The sequence below is a fragment of the Ursus americanus genome, chromosome 28 (genome assembly GCF_024610735.1).
Source record: "Ursus americanus isolate L20-20 chromosome 28, mUrsAme1.1.p, whole genome shotgun sequence".
Classification (NCBI taxonomy): Eukaryota; Metazoa; Chordata; class Mammalia; order Carnivora; family Ursidae; genus Ursus; species Ursus americanus.
Window position 1 is genome coordinate 2133565 of NC_142154.1, and position 20101 is coordinate 2153665.

Consider the following 20101-nt stretch of genomic DNA (forward strand, 5'->3'; position numbering starts at 1 on the left):
TCTATAATTTTCGGAGTACAAAAGTAAATTTTTAAGCCAGTGAACATTTAAAAATGAATGGGTTGGTTGACCAAGGAAATTGATTCTTCGGCGCATTTAACCATCCACGGGGATGAAGGCATTCAGGTTAATAATTACACATTAGTCTAGGAAGCAGTCTGCTGGCTTCCACTGAGCCAGCCCCGGCTCCCTTGGGGTCACTGTCATGTAGGCCGTCACATGTCCCTCCGGACAGCGGGGCAGCCCCGTCTGGGAGGCCATGCTGACCTCCTCGGAGTACAGGGCAGGCCACGTGCTGCTCTGGGCCCTGACGGAGGACCAGGAAGCTGAGCCTAGGAGGTCTGTGACATTGGGGCCCAGCTCTCTCTGACACGTGAGATGGGAGCTGACGGTGTCAGCTGGGGCCTTAGAGGCTCAGGTAAAGGGAAACTGCAGGAAGGGGTCCCAGGCGGCTGTGGGCCTGGCTCCAGGGAACACTGGCAGTGAACCATGTCACAGGGAGCGGAGGAGCAGGACGTGGATGGGGCTGCCCGCCCCTGGCAGGTGCGTGTGCCAGAGCCTGGTGGGGGCAGTGGCGCGCGGTTTGGAAGGAAGGCCCAGGCTGCATGGTCCAGTGTCCAAGTCAGAGGCCGAGCACTAGATGGGACGGACAGGGTCAAGGGCAGGGTTTCGGGCAGGTTCCAGGTCCAGCAGGGAGGGGACGGGCCAGTCCGCAGAAGTGGGAAGCAGGCTTGGCAGAGCAGGGCGACACATGGGAGGGCCCAGGGCTCACGGCAGGCCAGGCTGGCCCTGCGTGCACAGCCGTGAACATCGCCGTGGGCCCCCCAGCCGCGTGCGTGAGCCCCCCCCACTGCTGGCTGCCTGGGCAGAACTGTCTCAGGACTGCAGAAGGCCCCCTTCAGCAGCTGAGGAAGGGGACCCACTTCTCTGAAGTGAGCACACCCGGGGGGGCCTGCTGAGTTGGGGGAGGTCGCACATGTCCCCGTCCTAGGACCCCAGCCCTGCTGGCGGGAGCAGATGCGGAGGCCACGTAAGGACAGTGGGTTGGAATGTGGGTGGCTGAGGTGACATCTCCCATCAGGTAGTTTAACTAGTAAGAGACGGGGCCTCCCGTTCTTTGCGGCAGACCTCATGTGACAGACGAGATCGGGCGTGTTCAGGGTGCTACGGCCCCAGACCTGACCTCGTGCGACTAAATGATACTCCCTCTGTCACCTCACGGGGGGATCAGGGCCAAGGAGGCGACTTAGTTTACGGGAGGAGGCCACGTGGAAAGAACAGAGAGAAGGCTCCCCCCAGATGTGAGACCCCCTCCCCCCAACATTCTAGCTCTTCCCTTACAGTCTGTGATTATACCTGAAATTGTGCCACGTGGCCCTCCTCATTCACCTGGCTCGGCCTTCTGAGCGGAAGTTGTAGTGTGAGGAAGCCCCGTGGCTTGGGGGCTTCCCAGTGGAGCTGGTGGGGGGCAGACACGGGGGCCGGGGGCAGACACGGGGGCCAGGGGCAGGGGAACCTCAAGCCAGGGGCCGACAGCAAAGCCCTCAGCTTCTCCCCTGCTGCACACTTTGGAAATGTTACCCTCTGGGCGCCAGCCTCTCGAGCTTTCCACTGGAGCCCTGGGGACACAGACTGAGATGAGAACGGTCATCAGTGCGGAGAACCAAGCATGAGGGCTGCTTTGAGGCGTGTGGATGCAAACTGGTTGAGGAAACCATTCTGCAAATGTTTCTGGAGCATCTGCTCCGTGCCGGGCACTGTTCTGGGCACTCAGGATACATCAGAGAACGACACAAAGCCCTCTTACTCGTGATGGACACAGTCTGTGTCTCTGCTGAGCTCTGGCTCCCATGCACTACGGCTCCCTATTGTATAGTGCCCCCTTTTTTTGCTAAGAAATACACTTGCTCTTTTTTGGGGAAAAAAACAAAAGTAGGAAATAACAGAGCAAAAGAAATAAAAAGTGCTCTCATCTCATGGCTAGAGATAACTTCTGTTCCCATCTTGGCGTGTAGCCAATAGGCTACTTACAGGAAAAAAATCATGTATAAACATGCAGCCTTCCTTATTTTTCTGTCACTGAACTCACTTGAAACTCACTTCTGCGGACAATGGAATACTAATTCTGCTAATGCAAAGTGAATTTAGTCATTCCTGATTTACTCCTGATTTTGCTCAGTCCCCTCTGGGCACCTACCTACTCAGTCCATTCAGGGTTCCCCTGCCTGGTTGCCGAGTAACACCATAACGCTGGGGAGGGTGTAAGCCACCCATGGGCACCTCTCCCAACTTTCAGTGTGCATGGAGCTCGCCAGCGTCTCCCTTGTCCTGGAGGCTGCACCCCCACCCAGCTGGGTGCCCCGGCATCTGGTCCTCACATCCACCCAGGACCCTCTCCTCCCTCTATATCCACCTGTCAGGAGCTCCCTAGGAGCTGGCAGGGTCAGGTGATTCCGGGTACCCGCTCGAGGCACAAGCAACCTTCAGCCACACTCCCTCCATAGGACGATGTTTCCCCCCGGGAAGGCATTTCAGGCGGGAAGTGTGTTCTTTCTTGTCCCCAGTGTGTGCTGTCCTTGCATCTTGCTTTGAACCCCATGATCCCCCTACTTGGGCAGAATTTCATCTCCTTTTGGATAAGAAGACAACTGTTCCTTTTTTTTTTAATTTTATTTATTTATTTGAGAAAGAGAGAGAAAGCACAAGTGGAGGGGACGGGCAGAGGGAGAGAGAGCGAGAGAAGCAGACTGTCCACTGAGCAGGGATCCCGATGCGGGACTGGATCCCAGGACCTTGGGATCATGACCTGAGCTGAAGGCAGATGCTTAATGGCTGAGCCACCCAGGCGCCCCCAGAAGACAACTGTTCTTCACACACGCTCTTCCCAATCTGTGAGTTTATGGGATAAATGTTGTGTTTTGAATCCTCCAAACTTTGCTGTTTGCAGTCAAAGGCAAGCTTTTGGTGTCAAGGAAACAAACAAAATAAAAACAAACTCAAACATATTAGTTTCCTATTGCTGCTATAAGAAATCACCACAAAAGCTGTGGCTTAAAAAACTATGAAGTCATTATCTTGTCATTCTTGAGGTCGGAAGTGGGGAAGGGTCTCACCGGGCCAAAGCCAAGGTGTTGGCAGGGCTGCATTTCTTTCTGGAGCCTCGAAGGGAGAATCCGTTTCCTTCCTCCTCCAGCTTCTAGAGGTCACCTGCATCCGTGGCTCGTGGCCCCATCCTCCAGCATCAAAGCCGGCATTGTAGCTTCTCCAACTCTGACCCCCTCTTCCGCCTCCTTCTCCCACTTTTAAAGACCCTTGTGATTACCTGGGGCCCACCTGGGTAATCCAGGATAACCCCTTTATCTTCAAGTCAGCTGATTAGCAAACTCGATTCCATCTGCAGCCTTAACCCCCCTCCCCCCCATGTACTATAACATTCAAAGATTCCTAGTACAGGACTAGGACTTTTCTGCAGGGGCCAAGATTCTGCCAACCACAGCAAATAAAAATTCCTCTGTCAAAGGCTTAATGCATACAATCAAAAGCCATGACTTTCAAAACTATAGTTCTCGCTATTGACTTGACAAAATCTACTTAGGAATTCTGAAGCCAATGACTTAACTTAAAAAAAAATTTTTTTTAATCAAATTTTTTTCCTGCCATCCTCTAGATGGTATGAACGGGAAGCTATTGTGGCTTCCCGAATTGTGGGGGTATCATCATGGGTATGGGGGTGTTCACAGAGGAAAACACCCATAATCTTACTTCCCCAAATTTAATCTTCTTTCATGTCTGTAGGTCACACCGACCACTCTGCAATTTGCATCCTATTTTTTTTCACTTAGCAATATAGCGCAGACCGCTTTCTACGACAATAAATCTTGCTTTAGTGTGTCATTTTAATTTCTGCAAAGCATTCCCTGCTTATGTAGCCCCGTCTCTCTTTGGTGCTACGGTGGGGTCCCACTAGGACGCAAGGCCGGGTTCGGCCCCCAGGGTGTCGGCGGCTGAGCTGCGGTGTCCTGCAGCTTCAGGGCCTGGGCGGTCGCTTGGTTCTTCAGAGCAAGGTAGGGCAGGCAGCGGGGAAGTGCCCGCTCTGGGTCCCAACCCTCACCCCAGGATGGGGATGACTGTCAGGGAGCTGTTCCCACCCCAGGTGCTGATAGCAGAGGTTTTTCTGGTAACCTGAGGCCCTGGCCTGAGAAACTATCATTTGAGATGTATGTGGGGCGTGTGTGTTGGTCGAGGGACCATAGTGACCGGAGGTGGTTTGAGCGAAGTGGTGGAAATTCGGGAGCCTTTGACTCTCCAAGGTCCTGAGTGGTGACGGCACTGACATTGGTCAAGGGGCCGGTGGTGGCCATGGCTGGGACCCAACCTGGGAAGCCCGGGGGCTCTTGGCAGGTGACAGGTAGCCCCAGAACTGGACCAGGGTCTGTACCACTTGCTTCCGGTGGGGCTTTCTTTCTATCAGATGGAGCAGCCTTTCCTTTCAGTCCGACCGTTCATGGCTGTGTCCCCCAAAACGCTGACATCCTTCCCTGGTTTCCAGCTCTGACTCTGCGCCAATTATTGTATATTCTTTTGGTCTTTTTGGTGGGGAATCCAAGGATTTATATAACCCAGCAATCAAGTTGGTCACTTAAAATAATAGTACATCTTGTCCAAGTCTAAAAATAAATCCTCCTGGTATGAGAAGGCAAAGAGGGGAAATTGGGTAGAGTCGGCAGAATACATTTTATAGCCCGGCTGGCCAAGGCTCGCACCCACTTTTCTTTTATCCCTGCTTGTCCCGACGCGGGCGGGAGTCAGAGCGCCTTCTGTTTGCCCTGATTAAAGTCAGCCTCCACCTTCCCGGAGCCCAGCTGCCCTTCTGGGGACACAGCTGCATTCACAGCCAGCCGCTCTGCCCGAGCCCTTAGCAGATTTTATGAAAGGCGTCTTCACTTGTATTAAACAGGCGCTGTGTTTGTGTGTGGTGTGTGTGAAGGAGAAAATGAATCACTTCAACACTGGGCAGAGATTTTAGGTGTTGTGTTTGTCCCTTGCAATTACATAAACACACCAGAACTCATTAAAAAAAAAAAATGCTGGGAGGTGGGGAGCCGAGCCTAGGGCTGGGGCTGGTCTAAACAGTTTAGCACATTTTCCATACATTCGACCTCAGAGAGGGTTGTGTTCAGTCCTCTCCCAACAGAGTCTGAGTCCAAAGGAAAGTTTGAGGTTTTACATTTCTGTTTGTGGTACAGGAAAAGGCTTATGATCTGAGGGCTTGATTCAGTGAAATAACATTGCCTCCATGCGCATTTGCTTTGCAAGAAGGGCAGGGGTTGGAAGCAACCGTTGTGAGACTTTAAAGATTTGCTGGCAGAGGGAAAGGGATTTTTTCCTCCCTCCCTGCCGGGGGAAGCCGTTCTAACGAGGAGCTGCTTCGTAGTTTTAACTCCTACTCAAATATTCCCCGCCCAGGAGCTGCCGGTGATTCCCGGGACTTCTTGATCCGGCCGGGGCTCCGAGGGGCTTTTCGAGGCTCAGCCCCATCCTCAAAGCCCCGCGGCATGAGTTTGCAGAAGAGAATCTTCCCTCGGAGGGAGAATGGTAAGTGCAGCTGCTTCTCAGGGCTTCCCGGGGAGCTGGGATGGAGGGTTTGCCTCTTCTCGACATCCTCTGGGAGGGGTATGGAAAAGCGTGATTTGGGTTATACTGTACGTAGAGAGAGAGAGAGAGAGAGAGAGTGTGTGTGTGTGTGTGTGTGTGTGTGTGTGTGTGCATGCCTGTGGTGCAGGACACATCCCTGTCTGTCCGCCTTGTCCTTGCGGAGCTGGCTGTGTGCTCACTAGGCTGCTTGGCAGGAAGGTGAGGGGTGAGGGGTTCCCAGGTCCCCTGAGGGGGTGAGAGTGAGCCCTGGTTGGCGCCCTTGGCTTCTACGAGCCCTTGCTTCTTCTGTGATGTTGCCCGCAGCTCTCAGGGGCCGGCGTATCTAAATGCGTAGCTGTCAGGGTCCCCACCCGCTGAGCTCGGGTCCCAGCAGGAAACAGAACAGAAGAGGGAGCTGCTCAGCGTCTCCCGGAGAACAGGCAGAACAGAGCAGGGGACCCTCTGAGCCTCGCAGAGCTGGGCACGGGGAGGGGAGAGGGGAGGCTGGGAGGGGCCTGAGTCCACTGGCCGGACTCCCTGCCTTTCTGCAGGTATCGCCCAGTAGGTCTGAGTTCGTTTCTTTAACGACTTCCTTTCGTTCTGGGAACAAACAGGCACCAGGGAGAAGGATTTTAACCCCTCTGCCCAACTTTTAAAGTCAACACTGGCAAAACTTCAGCTCTGTTGTAACTTTGGCATAAGAGAGTAAACACATGGTTTTCTTTAGAAAGGGGAACGAGACAAGTCAAAGGCACACTCTGACTGTTCCAGCTCCAGGGAGATATGGAAGATAGGGCTAGAGCCCGGGGGCCATTGCTTAGGCTCCATCAAAGCATCTCTGAGGTCTGAAGGAAGGCAGCAGGACGTAGGGGCCAAGAACTGGGTGTGGGCTCCAGCCACCCAGGGTACAGTCTTGGCGCTGAGACGAACAGGCTACTCGATTTGGGGGAAGGTATTCAACGTCTCCGTGGCTCAGTTTCCTCCTCTGCAGAACGGGCATCACGGGTTCCTACCTCATGGGACCGCAGAAGCCATCAAGGATAACACGTGTAGATGGCCCGGGCATCGTATGTGTGACGCACGGAAGGCGGCAGCGCCCTTAGCAGGCTGCTCCCCTGTTGAGACCCAGCAGCCCTCACAGAGCACGCGGGGCTTGGGGATAAAGGGAGCGCTCCATGGCGGGGGGCCGTGCACCCCCTCTCTTGCAGCAAGGGGGCCTGGCCTTCAGAGGGCCTCCCTTTGGCCATAGACCATGTGGATGTGTTTACTGGGAAGTCTTCAAGGGCTGGGCTTGATCTGGTATTCAGTAGGTGCTCAATATTTGGTGAAACCATTGTATTTCTGGGGAGGCCTTGCCACTTCCTGTCCCTGGCTGTCTCTCCATGTCTGGTTGGGTTTCCTGTAAGACTGAGACTGAGATTTGTGTAAGAAGGTCATTGGAGAGAGGCCTCAGGGACACACCTGTGTCTCCCTCTCCCAGGAGGAGAAGCTGCACAGGATTCAGCTGTGACCCAGGTGATCGCTCGGGTTTTGCACCCCTGGAATGACCCGTTGCTGCCTGTGGGCTGCCCTAGGTCTGGGGCCCAGCCTTGTGCAAGGCAGTTCTCTTCAGCAGAGGGTAGTTCTTGGAAAGAGACTCAGCTAGGACTGCAACAAGCGGTCCTTCATCAGCTGTGGGAAGGAGGGCCTGGGTCCTAGGTGTGGGAGACAATCTTGGGGACACCCTACAACATCACTTAATAGTGATGAGTTAGTCCCTTTTTCTCTGAGTTCAGCTGTAGGGTAACCGGGGATTAAGTGCACAAACACCCGTCCAGTTAAATCCTTACACTATGACTAGACCCGGAAAAACCCCTTCCATCCTGGGGGCTCACTGTCCCTGTCTAGAAGGGGGACACAAGGCTGCTGGAGTCGAGTTGGCCTCTAAGAAGACCTCCAGGGCTGCCATCTCGCAGGTGCGCATTCTGAGCATGTGACATAGCGGTCGCTTGTATCCCCAGCGATAGGTCATGTGATGTCCTCCGCAGGTGTCTCCATTCCTCCTGCTGGAAATGGAACCATGATACCTGGGGACCCTCGTGACTGCCCAGGGCCAGCCGTTGGCAGGGAAGGACTTGCAGAGGGAGGCACTGCATAGGGCTGGAGCGTACGGAGTGGGGCCCGAGCCCAGGGAAGAAGTCGAACCGCATGACGCACGACCCTACTTCTCTGGTAGTTAGGAGCTGCGTAGTGTTGCCCAGGGTGAATGCGCATGTCCTGGGTCTATTGCCCACCCCTCAACCCCGCCCCACCACCCATTTTCTATTTACTTTTCAATCTGCAAAGAATGAAGTCACTTTCTCAAACACTTGGAACTCATTTTCAACCATTTGCTTAGAACATTCTAGGCTGCAGGCACCAGGCTGGGTTCCGGGGATCAAGTGGGACTCGTGAGACAGACGATCACACACGCGTGTAAATGTACGGACAAGGAGGGTTGGGTGTATTAGGGTGCTCTGATGGGGAACTGACCTGGTCTGGTGGGTCAGGGGGGCTCCCCCAAGGTGGTGCTGTCTGAGCTGTTTTCTGAAGGGTGTGCGGGAATCAGGTGGGGGCAGGAGGGGAGACGCAAGCTCTAGGTGAAGGGAACAGAACCTCATAGGACAGGGATGAGAAAAGAGAACGGTCTCAGATCTTAGCAGCTTGTGATCACTGTGAGCATTTCAGTGCACTTCCAGCCATCTGTTTATTTGTAGCATTTGAGAAAAATAATCATGGGGGCGCCTGGGGGGCTCAGGCAGTGAAGTGTCTGCCCTGAGCTCAGGTCGTGATCGTGGGGTCCTGGGATCAAGTCCCACATCGGGACTTCTCCTTCTGCCTGCCACTCCCCCTGCTTGCGCTCTGTCTCTGACCAATAAATAAATAAAATCTTTAAAAAAGAAAAATAATCACGGTGACTTGTGAGCTCAGGAAATACAAGCTTTTGCTGGTTGGGTGAGGCCTCAAGACCCTCCCCTGTGAGCGTGAGCCAGTCGCCTGTGTCTCCCACACCTGGTGGCCGGCCAAGGGGAGCAGCTGGGAAGTGTCTCTGTGACACCAGCCTGTCTCCCTCCTGGGCAGCATTCAGCACCAGGCACCGACGCCTCTGACCTTCCCTGCGACCCTGGGAGGCAAACGCGGTTGTCTTTACAGGTGAACAGAAATGAGGCACAGGGAGTTTATCCCAGAGGTGGGCGGCTGGAGAGAGTCGCACCCAGGCAGGTCCACGCCCTTCTAGCGCCCGTGTTGTTAGCATGCTGTGGGTCCCGTGGCTGAGTGGCATCAGCGGTGACCCTCACGTGCGCACGTCACTCATTCCACGTGACCGTGTCAGTTCCTACAGAGTTAGCGGAACCCCCACCTGTACGGCCCCAGAAACCCACACCAGGTGCTTCTGCTACAGCTGATTGAGCCATTCCCCAGATTGTGCATTCTCTGGCTTGTTCTCAACTGTATTTCTTCCAAAATATTATGATAAAAAAGTGTTCAAACATACAGAAAACTGGGAAGAATTGTCGTCAGTGAGCATACCCCACTATTTAAATTCTGCAAGCAACTTTATACTCTTGCTTGTCTTACCGCGTGTCCGTCCATCCTGCCATTCGTCTGTCCAACCATGCCCCCACCTTATTTTTGGAATATATTTCCAGATAAGTTTTAGGCATCCCTACCCTCCACCTCTAAGCACTTCAGCATGTATGTAATGAATCTGAGTTTGGTACTTGCTCCTTGTTCTTCTTTTAGGTAAAATGTACATACGCTGAGATGTGCACAGCTGAGGTGTGCCATTCAATTAATTTTGCAAAATGTGTAAGACCAAGTCTCGGCACCATGTGAACGTTGCCCCCAGAAAGCTCTCCCAAGCCCCTTGTCAGTTGCGTTTAGATTTTACTAATAATATATTATGTGTCACTAAATTTAAACATGTAGTTTAATAACACACAGTACCTGCTTTGTCCTGCCTCGGCCGTGGGGGCAGAACCCTGGGCTGTAAGGGCCCCCGCTCTGCCGGGCTGGCCTCCTGATGAGCGCCGTGCCGACTTTGGCTGGGGCGCTGCTCGAAGGGAGCCCCACCCGGCAGCAGGTCACTCTGGGCAAAGGGAACCCAGATCCTGGTGCTGGAGCAGGGTGGCTCTGGCGTAAGGTTAGGGTTGGGGCTCTGGGTTCTGATGGTGGGCTTGGTACCGGGCCAGGACAGAACAGAGGGAGCTGGGGCCCTGTCACGGGAGCTGGGCCCTTGGCTGGTGGGGAAAACTCTGTCAAGGCTCAGTATACATAGGTGGGTCCTAGGGGCTCATGTGGGGCCTCCGTGGTCCCCAGGGAGGGTGATGGGTGCCAAGCTGTTCCTGCAAGGGCTGCCTTTGTACTGCCCGCAGCCGAGCAGGCTGGCCCAGGAACCGGCGGAGTGCGCGCACCTCTCACCGGGGAGATGAGCACCGAGCAGCCGAGGTGGGTTGCAGGCATCACAGGGTGGATGTGCCCTCAACTGTCCGACTTGCTAAGATGGTCTAAGGCGGAAACGGAGAGGGTCTGAAGACAGGCCTCCTGGCTCCTGCCCCGGCCCTTCGGTCCTTCCCGTCCCGATGGCGCTGGGGCCACTGCGGGTGGAACGGGGTGGGGGGAAGGCAGCGCTGGTATTTGCCCCACCGCCACGTGCGTCCAGCGGTGAGAGCATTTTTATAGAGGTCTCACAAGAACGCCTTTCACAAGGGGGAAACCTGCAGCTCCGAAGGGGGAGTGGCTCATCCCAGGTGACACGGGGTGAGCAGCAGCCTGGGGATGAGAACCAGCAGCCTGGACTCCTGGACCAGTGCTCTTTCAGTGCATGCTCTGCCTCCCGAGGCTGCAGCGTGCCTGCGAGTAGCTGGTCCTGCAGCTGCGGCCATTCCTCTATCTCTGTCTGTATTCTCTCTGCGTTTGTGCGTCTGACCACAGAGATCCCTCTCTCCCTCTGTCTCCCGGCCTGTTCCTCCTCTTTCCCGCCCCTCCTCTCCTCTCACAGCTGTTCAGCCCACACTTTGTTTGGGGGACTGTAAGGGCTACAGAGAGGCGTGGGACGCCGTCCCTAGCACGGAGGAGCTCACGGTTACTAACAGGACATGCGTGAGCCCGTCAGAGTGGAGTGCTTTCAGGAGCACAGGAGGGCAGCTCCTGTTTCAGCGAGTTGGGAGGGCTGTCAAGGAGGACTTCCTGGAGGAGGTGGCTCTGACCCAAACCTGGAAAACTCTCCCAGAGTTGGCCAGGAGACAGGGGTCTGGGCATCAGACATGGCAGCGTGGGGTGTGCGTGCCGAGGTGCGGAGGTGGGAGGAAAGCAGGACCATCTGGAGGAACATCAGGCGCGGGGGAGACCAGCCCGTGACCTTGGGCAGGGATTTTAAATTTTTGCTTATTGAGTCAGTCATGTCATGACAATAACAAATTAAGAAAAGAAAGTAGGGATTTCTTCATCTTTACAAATGTTGCTTTCTGATACAAGGCAGGAAGCCGCGCTCTTCAGATAATTGTGTGGGCTGGAAGAGGAGCATGAGGTCCAGCCGCCTTGTTCCACGGGGGGGCGGGGGGGGGAGCGGCAGACAGGCACTCTGACTGGGGGGCCTCTGGCGTCCTGTCAGAGACCGAGAAGGCAGGGACTCGACACCCCAATGCGAACAAGCGGACACACGGGTCCTGCCAAAGCCCCACTGAGCGGAAACAGTTGCCCCCCCACCCCACGTGTTGTTCATTAATACCTGGCCTTTTCTGGGGGCCAGGTGGAGGGGAGGCGTGCTGTGCCAACAGTCTTAATCTTGGCCTTGAAAAGGCACCTGCCAGCCAGGACCACTCCCTCCTGCTGTGGCGTTTAACCCTTTCCAAGCCCGCCCCGTGCTGGGCTGACTGGTTTGGCTGGAGATTTCCAGATTGCTCTGCTCAGTTTGTGTTCATGGACAAGGGCTGCCTGAACTCTGTTGTCAGATAACTCTGGGTTCAAATCCTGGCTCTGAGCTTTGGGAAAGTCGCTTTACCACTGCCCTTCCTCTCTCTCCCTGGCCCGGCAGGGAAATAGGGATAAGCAAGGGCACCCTCCCCACGGGTTCACCGTGGAGCTAGACGCTGTGTTGACAGCGCTTGGCCTGGCGTCTGGCCACAGCGGGTGTGCGCACAGAGGGCATCCATCAGTCACGGCCGTATCGCTACGCACGTTCCTTTCATTCCACGGATGAAACCACATGACTCCGTGTGTCCAATCCTCTGGGTTATCAGAGCTCTTAGAAATAAACTCTCTTCCCACTATTTCTTAATCTGCGCCCTCCAAGGAACTAGGACAGAGAGTGTGGCCACTTTTCTTTAGTTCTGTTTAAATCTGTGCCTAATCAGATTCACTTGGTTAAGGAAATATCTGTAAGAGCTCTTTGGAGGCTCTAAAATGCAAACGTAGAAGCTCGTTACATGGCATTAGTCACGTATTTATTCGTTCAGCTGCGGGTTGATTCTTTCAGTCCATGTTTATTGCGTCCTTATGGGCCTGGCACGTCCTCGACCTGGGGACCCTGCAGTGAACAAGGCTGACGATTTCTGTGGGCGGTGCTTACTCTCTGGGGGGGATGGACAGCTGATGCACTAAGTACCGAAACAGGCTAACAGCACCTTCAGATGGTGACAGGTTCTATGAAGAAGGAAAAAGGAGGCGTACCAGGGAGTGCCTGGGGGCTACTGTAGATGGAGTGGACAGGAAAGACCACATTTACGATATCAAGGCAGGAAGGAGCCTGCTGTATGAAGATCTGGAAGCAGAGCCTTCTCAGAAGGGAGCCGTTTGGACAATGCGTTAGGGTGACGTGGGCTCGGTGTGCTCAGGAAAGGGAAGATGAACAGGGGCGAGGTCACGTAACTCTTGTGGGACATGCTCAGCCATTGGAATGCGATTGGGAAAAAGCAATGCAAAGTCTTGGATGAATACATGGAGCCCAGGGCATCTTTAGGGCTGTGGTACACTTTTCCCGATGGTGCTGTGACATTACCCACCTGCCAAATCCCCAGAACCATTCGGTACAGAGAGTGAGCCCAGTGTAAGCTATGGGATTTCGGCCAAACCAGGGTCTCAGTACTGACTCCTCCGTGGTGACGGCGTGCCACAGTAGCACACGGTATCAGCTGTGCATGGAGTGTGTGGACCTCTCTGCACGTGTGTGCCCTTCTTCTGTTAACTGAAAACTGCTTGAAGAGGAAAGCTTTAATTTTTTTTTTAATTTGAAAAGTAATGCAAAGTCCTTCGCAGGTTTTCTGCAGGTGAGTGTCACGATCTATGTCACGTTTTTAGAAACCAGGACTGGTCATGGTGTAGACATGAACGTGGAGGCCCAAGCCGGAGCGTGGAGCCCGGCTGACAGGTGGGCCGCAGGGCAGTGGACTCAGGCCCCCCAGCAGCGGAGATGAGGGGAAGGGGATACATTAGGGGTGTCTCCTGCGGGAGAGCCAACAGGAATGGCCAATAAATCTGGTGGATCGTGGACGTCAGAGAGGGAGGAATGAGGATTAATTCGAGCCAGCGCTGGCTCTCAGAGGGCTCATTCCTGACAGCTTTAGTCCTCCCGCAACGCTGTCAGAGAGGTGCGAGAGTGGGGACCATCCTACAGAGGAGGCGGCCAGTCCCCAGGGAGGTGCCTTCTCCCCTGCCTGTGATTCTGCCTCTGGCCGGGGCAGGAATCCCAGCTTCAGGGCCCCCGTTCTCCACTCCTGGCCCCGAATTCTTGGACTTTGGCAAATGAATGCATGACGGTGACAAGTCCCCAGACGTGGAGCCTGGGAGGAAGAGCTGGGAAGTGGGGCACATCAAGAGTGCTGCTCGCGGCGTGACTTTTGGGGAGCCCTGGTCAGTCCCCAGGTGGAGACACTGAGCAGGTGGCAGGAAAAAAGAGTTTCCAACTCAGAAGCAGGTCCAAGGCTGGAGACGTGGGTTTGGGGGGTGTTGGCCCGGGGACGGCCCGCAACCGCCGGACCTAATCACACGGCATATTAGCGACGTGCTGGGCCTCATCCAGCACGGACAAGTGAGAGAAGAGAAGGCCGGAGGGAGCGCAACAGGGTCTCTGCAGAAGTCAGCTACAATTGTCACAGCAAGCAAGGCCTCTGGTCCAGTCCTCACGACCTCAAGTTCGCAGTGTGAGGAGTTCCTCAGGGTTTTTAAAGAATCCTAGTTGACTCCTTGCTTGGACCTCGCAGGAGCTCTGTCAGGCTGCTGGATGGCTGTTCCCATTATGCAGAAGAGAACAGGGAGGCTCGGAAAGGGCACGGGACCAGCCAGAGCTTGCGGAGGGGCCGGTGCCGAAGCCACGGTCCTGCCTCTGCTGTGACTCCAAGCGCGGAACTCTGGATTCGGCTGCTCTTGGACCAGCACACGTGAACCCCGTCGTGGTATTTTAAAAAGGACGCACTTTTCGTTTCGCCTTCTGAAATTTTGACTTGCGATAGCAAGCGTGTATTACTTTTACAAGTAAAAAAAGGGGGGAAGCATCAGAAGAAACTGTGGACATAGAGTTAACGAGAAATACATCAAACCTCACCGCATAAATAGAACTCTTGGTGTAATCCCAGAAGATGCCCGCTCTCCGGGGCAAAAGGCCTCTGGCCCCGGGGCGCTACTCCTAAGCCGACATGCAGAGCGGTCTGGGCGCCTCAGCCACGATGCCGACCTACTCTGTGCGTTAGGGTTCGGGGCGTCGGCGGCGAGACTTCAGCAGGCATCGGAATCGCTTGGTAAGGTTTCTGGGCTCCACAGGCTGGAAGGACAACAGGTGCGCGGCTCCCCCCGCCCACCCCGCCACCCCGGAATGTCTGCGTCTTCCCAGACCCCACGGGCAGTGTGGATGCATCTGAAGGGTGCGAGGCCCACGGATGGGGGTTCAGATGCCGGTCCGCCGCCAGCAGCTGTGCGCCCCAGGAAGGCAAGCTGCCCGTCCCCGTGTTCTGGTCGCCGCATCTGTGAAATGGGTATAGAAACTGAACCTGCCCCGTGGGGCTGAGGGCAGGGTCGAAAGAAAGAGCGCTCCTCAGCGGCTAAGGCACGGACAGCGGTCTGCAGACATGTGCCAGCCTTCGTGCCACGGAGACACGTGTGCGCGTGTGCGAGTGCAAGCGTGTGCGTGTGTGCGAGTGCCAGGATGCAGAGGCGAGCACGTGGAGGTGAACCTTGTTTTCATGCTAAGGGAAGATTAAACGCAGACGGAAGGCGTATGTGTGCAGTGTCGTTGGGGGTGCTTCCTCTTCTACGGGCCCTTCCCTCAGGAGCACTGTGCTCGGAGTCTTTGATCCCATTTGGCCGATGAGCGAGCGAAAGCCGAGACATGACCAAGATCCCGTGGTAAGACCTCGGCTGCGCGCGGCAAGACACCAGCTGCCCCAGCTCTCCCGCCAGCTTCTCCCCCCCCTTTTGCTGGTGCACTGCGAGCTGGCCTGTGGGGTGTTAGGCGGCTGTGGGAAGTCTGTCCTTTTTCTGGAGGAGGTCCTGGAGGGCACGGATGCGATAGTTTCCACCCTGAGGTGCAAACCACTCTGTGTCCGTAACGGTCTGGGCAGAATCTCATCCATACTTTGGAATGAGTTCACCTTCTGATGGTTAAGCAAGACAGGTCATCTGATAGTAGGACAAGGAGGGAACTGGATTAATGAGTTCACCTTCTGATGGTTAAGCAAGACAGGTCATCTGATAGTAGGACAAGGAGGGAACTGGATTAATGAGTTCACCTTCTGATGGTTAAGCAAGACAGGTCATCTGATAGTAGGACAAGGAGGGAACTGGGTTAATGAGTTCACCTTCTGATGGTTAAGCAAGACAGGTCATCTGAGAGTAGGACAAGGAGGGAACTGGATTAATGAGTTCACCTTCTGATGGTTAAGCAAGACAGGTCAGCTGATAGTAGGACAAGGAGGGAACTGGATTAATGAGTTCACCTTCTGATGGTTAAGCAAGACAGGTCATCTGATAGTAGGACAAGGAGGGAACTGGATTAATGAGTTCCCCTTCTGATGGTTAAGCAAGGCAGGTCATCTGATAGTAGGACAAGGAGGGAACTGGATTAATGAGTTCCCCTTCTGATGGTTAGGCAAGACAGGTCATCTGAGAGTAGGACAAGGAGGGAACTGGATTAATGAGTTCCCCTTCTGATGGTTAAGCAAGACAGGTCATCTGATAGTAGGACAAGGACAAGGAGGGAACTGGATTAATGAGTTCCCCTTCTGATGGTTAAGCAAGGCAGGTCATCTGATAGTAGGACAAGGAGGGAACTGGATTAATGAGTTCCCCTTCTGATGGTTAGGCAAGATAGGTCATCTGAGAGTAGGACAAGGAGGGAACTGGATTAATGAGTTCACCTTCTGATGGTTAAGCAAGACAGGTCATCTGATAGTAGGACAAGGAGGGAACTGGATTAATGAGTTCACCTTCTGATGGTTAGGCAAGACAGGTCATCTGAGAGTAGGACAAGGAGGGAACTGGATTAATGAGTTCACCTTCTGATGGTTAAGCAAGACAGGTCAGCTGATAGTAGGACAAGGACAAGGAGGGAACTGGATTAATGAGTTCCCCTTCTGATGGTTAGGCAAGGCAGGTCATCTGATAGTAGGACAAGGAGGGAACTGGGTTAATGAGTTCACCTTCTGATGGTTAGGCAAGACAGGTCATCTGATAGTAGGACAAGGAGGGAACTGGATTAATGAGTTCACCTTCTGATGGTTAAGCAAGACAGGTCATCTGATAGTAGGACAAGGAGGGAACTGGATTAATGAGTTCCCCTTCTGATGGTTAAGCAAGACAGGTCAGCTGATAGTAGGACAAGGAGGGAACTGGATTAATGAGTTCCCCTTCTGATGGTTAGGCAAGGCAGGTCATCTGATAGTAGGACAAGGAGGGAACTGGATTAATGAGTTCCCCTTCTGATGGTTAAGCAAGACAGGTCATCTGAGAGTAGGACAAGGAGGGAACTGGATTAATGAGTTCACCTTCTGATGGTTAAGCAAGACAGGTCATCTGAGAGTAGGACAAGGAGGGAACTGGATTAATGAGTTCACCTTCTGATGGTTAGGCAAGACAGGTCATCTGATAGTAGGACAAGGAGGGAACTGGATTAATGAGTTCCCCTTCTGATGGTTAAGCAAGACAGGTCAGCTGATAGTAGGACAAGGAGGGAACTGGATTAATGAGTTCCCCTTCTGATGGTTAGGCAAGGCAGGTCATCTGATAGTAGGACAAGGAGGGAACTGGATTAATGAGTTCGCCTTCTGATGGTTAAGCAAGACAGGTCATCTGAGAGTAGGACAAGGAGGGAACTGGATTCAGGCACGGGTAACAGGGCCCAGGGGTGGGGGGCTTAGGCTTGGTGTAGGAGGGAGGAGGTGGAGTCTGGGAAGGGTGAGGCTCGTCTCCAGAGGCCTGGGGTACTGCATCAGTCCCAGCCCTTCTGCCAGAGCGAGACAGCCCTAGGAGCTGGTGCCTGGGCCGGAGCCCCAACTGCACTGAGCCCAGGGAATGGCGAGAGTCTGCATGTGAAGATATCACTGACCGAGGCCTCCACCCCTGCCCTTGAGAAGTTCCTTCTCTGCTGCCTTCCAGACTCAGCCCTGCAATGTGCAACAGTCCCCCACACCCACCAACAAAGACAGCTCTGTCTCCAATATGCCTCCCTGCGACCGTGGGCCTGGCTGCCTTGGCAGAGGCTGGACCTCCGCAGCCCCGCGTGGAATTCCAAGGGCTTCCCACGGGACACACCTACACCCTCATTAAAGCCCCCAGGAAGCCCCAAAACAGTTGCCGGGGGCGACCGGAGTACATTCCTCTCTTAGAACAGAGGGCCGCCCAGACGTCCCGGCCTGGCGCAGGCAAGCAGCTCACAGAGGCTGTGCTGAGGACACGTGGGGGGGAGGCTCTTTAGGGGGCAGATGGGCTGAATGCCACCCTTAGACTGTGCCCTGCAAGGGGACACGTGGGGGGAAAGCGCCCCGGTCACAAGGCAATCATCCCGCTAGCAGACACAGACGCGCCTTTTGTCCCTTCATGCTGTGGCAGTCCACACGCTCTGTGCACGTTATGTCCTGGGCTCGCAAGCTTGCATCCCCTGCTGGGCTTGGCCGAAGCACAGTGCCAGTCTCCGATTCACGGGGACTCGGGCCCCGCCTGAGAATCTGCATTTCTAGCTGCTGGTGCTGATGCCACTGGCTTGGGGAGCAGAACTTGAGAGGCACTGAGTCGCAGTAGTTCCTGCTTCTGAGAGCCAGGTTTTGTGTCAGGGACAGAGGTGATGTAGCGTCATAGAAGGAGTGTGGGCTTTGGTGTTGGGCAGATCTGGGTTCAGGATCCTGGCCGGGCGACCTCGGGGAAGTTGCTGGACTTTGCTGAGCCAGCGATGGGCTGTGACCCAAGGTCACCAGGCCTTGGTGCGCCACGAATTTTTGTGCAGTGATATTTTTCACCTGCAAGATGGGTCTGATGAGATTTGCTAGATCGGTGGCGAGACCGTGTGAGCGGACGGTTCCGTAAAGCTCCTAGCCGTGTGGCAGGTGCAGTGCACGCCCGGAGTCGTGTTTGATACCCTCCCACCCTCCCAGCCTCCCCAGGTTGTCCAAGGAAGGCAAGGCCAGGAATAAGGAGCCTTGCTGGGTTTCTGGGGTCCTGGGTTGGGCTGGCCTCCCGGGTGTTCTCTCCAGCCCAGCAGATGGTGGACTCTTCCAGGGCTGAGCTGCCTGGCACTGGCAGCCGCCCCATCGGACCAAGGCTTTTCACGTGGAGCAATCAGATGGCTCAGGTCGGGAGTCTCTGAGCAAACTCATGCCAGGTTGGACACATTTGCCCGAGTCACCTGTCCAGAGCAGGTGGTGAAGGCAGCGTCTGACTCAGAGCAGCCCAGCCATCGGGGCCTGAGATCAGACCCAGAGACCGGCGTCTGTGTGAGGGAGGAAGTCCACTTTTCAGGCTCTGCCGGCTCTGACCCGGGCCGGAGCCCTAGGCTGTCCCGGATCGATGGTGTCTCGACCTCCGCTGGGCGGTTAGAGAGCGAATCAGGAGAGGTGGCTGCTCTGGGGACTTTGTGCGGGCAGGTAGGTGGGCCCAGGTGAGTGAGCGTTCTGCTCTGACCAGGAGGCTGGGCTCTCTGACCCCCCTGGGGGAGGGTCTTGGTTGGGAGGGACTTAATGTCCTATCTGGAAGCTGTGTTGGGGCGGGAGCAGGAACCGAAGCCAGAACGCTTGGCTCGGAGTCGTGTGCCACCATGGTGCTCTGTGACACGAGGAGGAAGCAGCTTCGGGGGGGGGGGTGGTTAGGGGCTTCCGTGTCCCCTGCCCTTGCTGTGCATCCCCGGGAGCCTCTGGTTTTGGGACATCGGGCTGAGGGACCTCCCCCTCGGTGCAGGCGCTGCAGCAGGAAGCAGAAGGGAGAGGGATAGACAGACGCCGAGGCACCTGGAGGAGGGTTTCCAGCTGCTGCCAGGCTCCTCCTCTCCTAGGTGCACGGGGAGCTTGGGCATCTCTGACCTTGATCACGGGAAGGGCGGTCTCTCTGCCCGTCAGTCACTCCACTGTCGTAGTTGGGGTCCCACCACCACTTCCCCGGGCAGGCGGTCCTTGCAGGTGAGCGCGCTTGCTTCTTTGTGGGAGGATGTAGCATCCCAGCAGGTCTCCTTCTCTCCATGGACACAGGGAAGCATCCGGCCCTCATTCTCTTGACAAAGGAAACCCCCTCGCTTCAGGCTGAGTCCCCCAAGGGCAGCACCTGTGTCCCAGGAACCCGGCCCCAAGGCAGCACGGGGAGCCGCTGTCTGGCAGTCCTGCCCTTTTCCCAGACCCCTGGGCAGGAGAGGAGCGTTCCACCCTTGCCCTCTCCTCGGCTCTCCCTTGGTGTCCTGCTGTTAAGGGCTGCTCAGCATTTACAGTCCTGGCAGAGGGCCCCTCGTATCCTCCAGATGGGATGAGGACAGGAGCTATCAGCGTGGGCCAGACGCCTCCTCGAAGCCCCTGCTCTTGATTTCTTCAGCCCCCAGGATGCTCATCCGTCATACCCAATTCCCCAGCCAGTCCCTGGGCGTCTTCCCGCCCCAGGCTCTGCTCTAGAATCTTTGCGTGTGGGCATCTTGCTTGAGCCTCTCAGCACCGCTGGCTTAGGTCGTGTGTCCCCAGAACGGAGACTTGCCCAGGATCGCTCGGCTAGAAAGGGGCACTCCAGGACCTTAACGCTGGTCTGACTCCAAATCTACACTCTTGACTGCTCTGCTACGTGCCTAGCAAATGTCTGCATGTACTAAGCACAGACGGTCGTATCTTTACTGGGTGAAATGTTGGGTTATAATTACCTAGAGCAGGTGTTTTCTAGCTCTTTCTGTCCATGGGAACCTCTTCAGAACTGAAATCTTTCATGAGAACTCATATGTATACAGCCAAAAGCAGAATTGTTCAGGCAGAAAGCAGGCCGGGAGTGTGCCTGCCCC

General features: G+C 55.2%; 1 protein-coding gene across 1 annotated transcript in view; it reads left to right on the forward strand.

The window, feature by feature from the left end:
• Positions 1 to 5189: 5189 nt before the first annotated feature.
• Positions 5190 to 20101, forward strand: part of LOC148107537 (pro-interleukin-16-like) — a 74816-nt gene continuing 59904 nt past the window's right edge. The window contains exon 1 of the mRNA XM_087856583.1: positions 5190 to 5595. Within this exon, the coding sequence (XP_087712709.1) occupies positions 5556 to 5595 (40 nt within the window). The 5' untranslated portion in view covers positions 5190 to 5555. The remainder of the gene's footprint in view (positions 5596 to 20101) is intronic.